Consider the following 8,500-nt stretch of genomic DNA (forward strand, 5'->3'; position numbering starts at 1 on the left):
CTGTCTGTATTTGTCTGTCTGTCGCCTCTCGCTCTGTCTGTGTCTGTCTGTCTGTCTCTCTGTATTTCTCTGTCTGTCGCTCTGTCTGTCTGTCACTGTATTTGTCTGTCTGTCTGTCACTCTGTATTTGTCTGTTTGTCGTCTGTCGCTCTGTCTGTGTCTGTCTGTCTGTCTCTCTTCATTTGTCTGTCTGTCGTCTGTCGCTCTGTCTGTGTCTGTCTGTCTGTCTCGCTGTAGTTGTCAGTCTGTCTGTCGCTCTGTCTGTGTCTGTCTGTATTTGTTTGTCTGTCGTCTGTCTGTCTGTCTCGCTGTATTTGTATGTGTGTCGTCTGTCGCTCTGTCTGTCTCTCTGTATTTGTATGTGTGTCGTCTGTCGCTCTGTCTGTATCTGTCTGTCTGTCGCTCTGTATTTGTATGTGTGTCGTCTGTCTCTGTGTGTGTGTGTGTCTGTCTGTCTCTCTGTATTTGTTTGTCTGTCGTCTGTCGCTCTGTCTGTGTCTGTCTGTCTGTCTCTCTGTATTTGTATGTGTGTCGTCTGTCGCTCTGTCTGTGTCTGTCTGTCTGTCTCTCTGTATTTGTATGTGTGTCGTCTGTCGCTCTGTCTGTGTCTGTCTGTCTCTCTGTATTTGTCTGTCTGTCGTCTGTCGCTCTGTCTGTGTCTGTCTGTCTGTCTGTGTCTGTCTGTCGCCTGACGCTCTGTCTGTGTCTGTGTGTCTGTCTCTCTGTAGTTGTCTGTCTGTCGTCTGTCGCTCTGTCTGTGTCTGTCTGTCTGTCTGTGTCTGTCTGTCGCCTGACGCTCTGTCTGTGTCTGTCTGTCTGTCTGTGTCTGTCTGTCGCCTGTCGCTCTGTCTGTGTCTGTGTGTCTGTCTGTGTCTGTCTGTCGTCTGTCGCTCTGTCTGTGTCTGTCTGTCGTCTGTCGCTCTGTCTGTGTCTGTCTGTCTGTCTGTCACTCTGTATTTGTTTGTCTGTCGTCTGTCGCTCTGTCTGTGTCTGTCTGTCTGTCTCGCTGTATTTGTCTGTCTGTCGTCTGTCGCTCTGTCTGTGTCTGTCTGTCTGTCTCTCTGTATTTGTCTGTCTGTCCTCTGTCGCTCTGTCTGTGTCTGTCTGTCTGTGTCTGTCTGTCGCCTGTCGCTCTGTCTGTGTCTGTCTGTCTGTCTCTCTGTATTTGTCTGTCTGTCCTCTGTCGCTCTGTCTGTGTCTGTGTGTCTGTCTGTCTGTCTGTCTCGCTGTATTTGTCTGTCTGTCGTCGTCGCTCGCTTCTGTCTGTCTGTCTCTCTGATTTGTTCTGTCTGTCGCTCTGTCGCTTGTCTGTCTTCTGTGCTTGTCTGTGTCTGTCGTCTGTCGCTCTGTCTGTGTCTGTATGTCTGTCTTGTCTGTGTCTGTCCTGTCTGTCTGCTCTCTGATTGTCTGTGTTCTGTCGTCGTCTGTTCTGTCTGTCTGTCCCTGTATTTGTAGTTGTCTTGTCGCTCTGTCTGTCTCGCTGTCTTTGTCTGTCTGTCGTCTGTCGCTCGTCTGTGTCTGTCGTCTTCTCTCTGTATTTGTCTGTCGCGTGTCGCTCTGTCTGTGTCTGTCTGTCTGTCTCTCTGTATTTGTCTGTCTGCCGTCTGTCGTCTGTCTGTGTCTGTCTGTCTGTCTCTCTGTATTTGTAGTTGTCGCTGTCGCTCTGTCTGTGTCTGTCTGTTGTGTCGTCTGTCGCCTGTCGCTCTGTCTGTGTCTGTCTGTCTGTCTCTCTGTATTTGTCTGTCTGTCTGTCTGTCTCGGTGTTTTTGTCTGTTTGTCGTCTGTCGCTCTGTCTGTGTCTGTCTGTCTGTCTGTCTCGCTGTATTTGTCTGTCTGTCGTCTGTCGCTCTGTCTGTCTGTCTCTCTGTATTTGTTTGTCTGTCGCTCTGTCTGTGTCTGTCTGTCTGTCTCTCTGTATTTGTCTGTCGTCTGTCGCTCTGTCTGTGTCTGTCTGTCTGTCACTCTGTCTGTGTCTGTCTGTCTGTCGCTCTGTCTGTGTCTGTCTGTCTGTCTGTCTGTCACTCTGTATTTGTTTGTCTGTCGCTCTGTCTGTGTCTGTCTGTCTGTCGCTCTGTCTGTGTCTGTCGTCTGTCGCTCTGTCTGTGTCTGTCGTCTGTCGCTCTGTCTGTGTCTGTCTGTCTGTCACTCTGTATTTGTCTGTCTGTCGTCTGTCGTTCTGTCTGTGTCTGTCTGTCTGTCTCGCTGTATTTGGCGGTCTGTCGTCTGTCTTTGACTGTCTATATCTCTATATATGCACACACACACACACACACACACACACACACACACACACACACACACACATATATATATATATATATATATATATATATATATACATATGCGTGTGTTTATATATATATATATATATATATATATATATATATATATATATATATATATATATATATGCAGGCACACACACACACACACACACACACACACACACACACACACACACACACATATATATATATATATATATATATATATATATATACATACATACATGCATACATATGTATATATCTACACACACACACACCCACACACACACCCACACACACACCCACACACACACACATATATATATATATATATATATATATATATATATATATATATATATATATATATATATATACATATATATATATATATATATATATATATATATAGAGAGAGAGAGAGAGAGAGAGAGAGAGAGAGAGAGAGAGAGAGAGAGAGAGAGGAGCGCAATAGCCAAATGGTTAAAGCGTTGGACTTTGAATCTGAGGGTCTCGGGTTCGAATCTCGGTAACGGTGCATGGTGGGTAAAAGGGTGGAGATTTTTCCGATCTGCCAGGTCGACATATGTGCAATAAAAAAAAATAATCAAAAAAATCAGAAGGGGCTTAGTCCTAAACTGAATAAAGTGAAAGACATGGACTGCTCCTGCCTACCTACTTTTACGTTTGTTGTTGTTGTTGTGTGTGTGTGTGTGTGTGTGTGTGTGTGTGTGTGTGTGTGTGTGTGTGTGTGTGTGTGTGTGTGTGTGTTAGGATAGAGAGTATGCGTATGTACGGCTCGCGCACACATGAACACTCCGACGGATCAGAGGGTAATCATTTTCTCACAGCTCTTTACTTGCAACAACTGTTGTTGATTTCCTCTGCGCTTCTAGTTACGCACATATCGATAAACATGTAATGTCTTATTTTTAGATTGATTGATTGATTGATGTGGATACTTATATAGCGCCTATCCTCGGTCAGAGACCCATCTCTAAGCGCTTTACATACACTGGGACATTTGCACCACAGGCTGCCTGCCTGGGTAGAGCCGACTGACGGCTGCCGCTGGGCGCTCATCATTCGTTTCCTGTGTCATTCAATCACATTTCAGACGCACACGCATACACACTCAGACAGACATGTAACATTTTACGTGTATGACCGTGTTTTTTTTTTTTTTAATTTATTTACCCCGCCATGTAGGCAGCCATACTCCGTTTTCGGGGGTGTGCATGCTGGGTATATTCTTGTTTCCATAACCCACCGAACGCTGACATGGATTACAGGATCTTTAACGTGCGTATTTGATCTTCTGCGTGCGCATACACACGAAGGGGGTTCAGGCACTAGCAGGTCTGCACATATGTTGACCTGGGAGATCGGAAAAATCTCCACCCTTTACCCACCAGGTGCACCGAGATTCGAACCCGTGACCCTCAGATTGAAAGTCCAACGCTTTAACCACTCGGCTATTGCACTGCACCCGTCATAGGCTACGATAGACACAGCATCTACCTCTGGGCAGGTCGCAGTGGGCGCCGTAGAAGTCGTAGGGACAGTAGCAGGAGACACCCAAAGTGACTGTCTCGTAGCACGTGCCGCCGTTCTGACAGGGGTTGTTGGATAGGCAGGAACCGTGCATTATGTACACTGCAAGAGGGAGACAAATTAAAGGCGTCACCAGTCTTCTGTGTGTGTGTGTGTGTGTGTGTGTGTGTGTGTGTGTGTGTGTGTGTTGTGTGTGTGTGTGTGTGTTGTGTGTGTGTGTGTGTGTGTGTGTGTGTGTGTGTGTGTGTGTGATTGTTGTGTGTGTGTGTGTGTGATTGTTGTGTGCGCGCGCGCGCGTGTGTGTGTGATTGTTGTGTGTGAGTGTGTTTGTTTGGTGTGTGTGTGTGTGTGTGTGTGTGTGTGTGTGTGTGTGTGTGTGTGTGTGTGTGATTGCTCTGTGTGTGTGTGATTGTTGTGTGCGTGTGTGTGTGTGATTGTTGTGTGCGTGTGTGTGTGTGTGTGTGTGTGTGTGTGTGTGTGTGTGTGTGTGTGTGTGTGTGTGTGTGATTGTTGTGTGCGTGTGTGTGTGTGATTGGTGTGTGTGTGTGTGTGATTGCTGTGTGTGTGTGTGTGTGATTGTTGTGTGCGAGCGCGCGCGCGCGCGCGTGTGTGTGTGATTGTGTGTGTGTGTGTGTGTGTGTGTGTGTGTGTGTGTGTGTGTGTGTGTGTGTGTGTGTTAGAGAGAGAGAGGAGGTGGGGGTACACTGAGGGGCTTCCTCCTCCTTTACATGTAAGAATGAACAAGAAATGTGTGCCCCGTGTGCAGTCTGAGAAAAAGTCAGTCAGAAACGGCGCCCGGTGGGTAAAAGGTTGAGATTTTCCCGATCTCCCAGGTCAACATATGTGCAGACCTGCTAGTGCCTGAACCCCCTTCATGTGTATACGCACGAAGAAGATCAAATGCGCACGTTAAAGATCATGTAATCCATGTCAGTTTTCGGTGAGTTATGGAAACAAGAACATACCCGAAAACGGAGTATGGCTGCCTACATGGCGGGATAGATAAACAAAACGGTCACACACGTAGAAAGTTGCATGTTTCTTTCCCGAGTGTGCATGTGCGCGTGCCCGAAATCTGATTGAATGACAGAGGAAACGAATGATGAGCGCCCATTGGCAGCCGTCAGTCGGCTCTACCCAGGTTGGCCAGCCTGTTGTGCAAATGACCCCGTAACTGTAAAGCGATTAGAATTTTGTCTCTGACCGAAGATAGGCGTTATATAAGTATCCATATCAATCAATCAACCAGTCATTCATTGTCTGTATACGAGACACAGAACGACTGCTTGGTGGTTATAATAATAATAATAATGGTACTTATATAGCGCTGAATCTTGTGCAGAGACAAATCTAAGCGCTTTCGCACCAGTCATTCTCACGCACGCATAACTCTAAAACTGGAGAAACTAAAGACAAGGAAGAGGCAGGGAAGGGAGGCTATTTTGGGAAGAGGTGGGTTTTAAGGCCAGACTTGAGTGTGGAGACTTGACGAAGCGAAAGAGGAAGTTCATTCCAATTGCAAGGTCCAGAGACAGAGAAAGAACGGTGGCCTACAGTCGAGAGTTTGAATCTGGGTATGCGTAAGTGGAGTGGATCCGAAACTGATCGTAGTGAGCGAGATGGAGTGTAGAGGTGAAGGCAGCCACAGAGATAGGAAGGGGCTGATTTGTGAATACATTTGTAGCATAGAGTGCTGATCTTGTACTTTATTCGGTGTGACACAGGGAGCCAGTGGAGATGTTGCAAAAGAGGAGTGATGTGCTCAGATCTTTTCTTTCTGAGGACGAGTCGGGCAGCAGAATTTTGTATGCGCTGAAGGGACTGAATGGACGAAGCAGGCAAACCAGACAATAGAGAGTTACAGTAGTCAAGGCGAGAGAGAATGAGAGAAACGACAAGTCTAGATGTTGCGTCAATGGACAGATATTTCCGGATGGAACTGATGCGCCGCAGCTGACAGTAGCAGGATTGACATGTCTGATTGATATGTAGAAAAATTACTCACTCTGGTCCTGTGAACAGTCGTACCCGACGTAGGTGGACCCGATGCACTGGCAGGTGCCAGCAGCCTCACACACCCCTCCATTCTGACAGCCTGTCCGGGTACAGTTGAACCCCGCCCACCCTGAAACATGTGCATGGCGGTGGTGGTGGTAATCTATGTATGTAACCGGCCCCAGACACCCCTCCATTCTGACAGCCACCCCGGGTACAGTTGAACCCCGCCCACCCTGAAACACGTGCATGGTGGTGGTATGTATGTACCCGGCCCCAGACACCCCTCCATTCTCACAGCCACCCCGGGTACAGTTGAACCCCGCCACCCTGAAACATGTGCATGGTGGTGGTGGTGGTAGGTATGTTCCCGGCCCCACACACCCCTCCATTCTGACAGCCACCCCGGGTACAGTTGAAACCCGTCCACCCTGAATCACGTGCATGGCGGTGGTATGTATATACCCGGCCCCACACACCCCTCCATTCTGACAGCCACCCCGGGTACAGCTGAACCTTGCCCACCTTGAAACATGTACATGGTAGTGGTGGTAATATATGTATATACCCGGCCCCACTCACCCCTCCATTCTGACAGCCTGTCTGGGTACAGCTGAACCTTGCCCACCCTGAAACATGTGTATGGTGATGGTGGTGGTGGTATGAATGTACCCGGCCTCACCCCCAACCCCCCCCCCCCCCCCCCACCCCCTCAATTCTGACAGCCACCCCGGGTACAGTTGAACCTTGCCCACCCTGAAGCATGTGCATTGTGGTGGTGGTGGTATGTATGTACCCAGCTCCACACACGCCACTACTTTCTCCGCCTCCTCTCCCGCCCCGTCCACTTGATCTTTCAGTGGTGGTCTGGACGCTGGTCCTTTGGATGAGACGAAAACAACAACAACAACAAAACAAAATAAACAACAACAAACAATCAACAACAAAAAAACAAACAAACACACATCAACAAAAAGGGTTGTCCCTGGCAAAATTCTGTAGAAAAATCCGCTTTGACAGGAAAACAAACAAACAAACAACAAGAACAAGAACAACGACGACGACGACAACAACAACAACAATAATAATAATAATAAGAAGAAGAAGAAGAAGAAGAAGAAGTTTATTTATATATCGACTTATAACATGATTTTGGTCAAAGAGCTTTACAATTACAATAGTTCCAATAACGAAAACAACAACAACAACAACAACAACAAAATAAATAAAATAAAATTAAAATAAAATAAAAAACCCATCCATCAAAACATACAGGTTGGTCCAACTAAGTAAGCAAACACGACGAATTTTTATGACAAGACATTGCATCAAAAGTACATTCCTAAACCCAATGTCCATAGTAAACACCCCCAAAGTCCAGTTCGAACAGCCAAAACCGATCTCCTACATCACACGGTCCAAACAATGCAAAACCCAAATACAAGACCCCCCCAAATCAGTTCCACTCTTCCTCCACCCCCTCCACACAACACCTCAACACACTGGAAAGAAAAAGAAACACACACCCACACTGTCGCAGGCATCAGGAGATCAGATCAACCGAAGGCAGTGTAGAACAGATTAGTCTTGATGTTGGTTTTGAACCTGAAACTGGACTGGGAATGTTTTAATCCAAATGGCAAAGAGTTCCACTGGACCGGGGCAGTGAACGCGAAGGATCTTTGACTGAAGGACTTATTTATAACAGAGGGAATTTGGAGAACGTGACTGTCTGATGATGAACGTGGCTGTCTGTGTTGAAATGTAAACAATAAGGAGATCAGAAAAAATAGGTGAAAAACCAGAAAGAAAACCCCCAAAACTTGTACATTCTGGAAGTATAACCGTAAGAGTTTGTTTATGGGATTCCAACCGGTGGTTTTGAGGTACTGTCACTGCATAGGTCATACACAGTTATGATATGATATAATCGATGTAACAGATTGTATGATAAAATTATTTTCTTTGCCGCAAGATCCAGGAACTGACCTTGAGTTACAAGAGAAAGCAGGAGGAAGAAGCGGGCGACAACTCGCAGCAGAGAAGACATCCCCGTCGCTGACTTGAAACCAAGAGGAAAAACAACGCGGCTCCCACTGTCGATTCTATGCACACTATTGCTATGCACTAACACACACACACACACACACGCGCGCGCGCGCACGCGTCCGGACCTTGAAACTACTACTGTCTTCTTCTTCCTCTGCTAAGCAGTCTCTTGCTTCAACAAACTTTGTTATTTGTTGCCAACAAACACCAGCACTATCGTAAAAAACAGCAGCAACAACAACAACAAAAACAAAAAAAAAACCCAACAAACAGCAGCAACAAAAAACCCTCTCCTTCTTAACAGTAATTAAATCCACAAACTTCTTTTTAACCCCTTGGCCACTGAATTTTGATGAAACGAAATTAGTTTCGCCTCGCGTAAATCCAAAGTGCAAGAACTGCTTCTCACAGTAGTGCGATTTATTTCCCTGAACAAAAGCAATGCATTCCCAGAGAGAGAGAGAGGAAGGACTCCAAATATAGCTTGGTAACCAACAATCTAACCTGTGACCTCGATCGTATCTCAGGCAACAAACGAAGCATGTTCGTCAGCAACAGTCAAGGGGTTAATCCTTCATAATTCACGGGTGTGGTGACATTTTCTTTTAATCCCCTTGTTATAGCTTTATTTTTAT

The 8,500-nt window shown here is 46.4% G+C and overlaps 1 protein-coding gene across 1 annotated transcript in view; it reads right to left on the reverse strand.

Annotated features, from left to right (window-relative positions):
- LOC143276605 (EGF-like domain-containing protein 2) overlaps positions 1-8,075 on the reverse strand; it is a 39,015-nt gene extending 30,940 nt beyond the window's left edge. The window contains exons 1-3 of the mRNA XM_076581211.1: positions 7,806-8,075; positions 5,827-5,946; positions 3,789-3,923 (exon numbers count right to left, since the gene is read on the reverse strand). Coding sequence (XP_076437326.1) covers positions 3,789-3,923; positions 5,827-5,946; positions 7,806-7,866 — 316 coding nt within the window. The 5' untranslated portion in view covers positions 7,867-8,075. The remainder of the gene's footprint in view (positions 1-3,788; positions 3,924-5,826; positions 5,947-7,805) is intronic.
- Between the last annotated feature and the right edge of the window lie 425 nt (positions 8,076-8,500).

The sequence above is a fragment of the Babylonia areolata genome, chromosome 32 (assembly GCF_041734735.1).
Source record: "Babylonia areolata isolate BAREFJ2019XMU chromosome 32, ASM4173473v1, whole genome shotgun sequence".
NCBI classification, from domain to species: domain Eukaryota; kingdom Metazoa; phylum Mollusca; class Gastropoda; order Neogastropoda; family Buccinidae; genus Babylonia; species Babylonia areolata.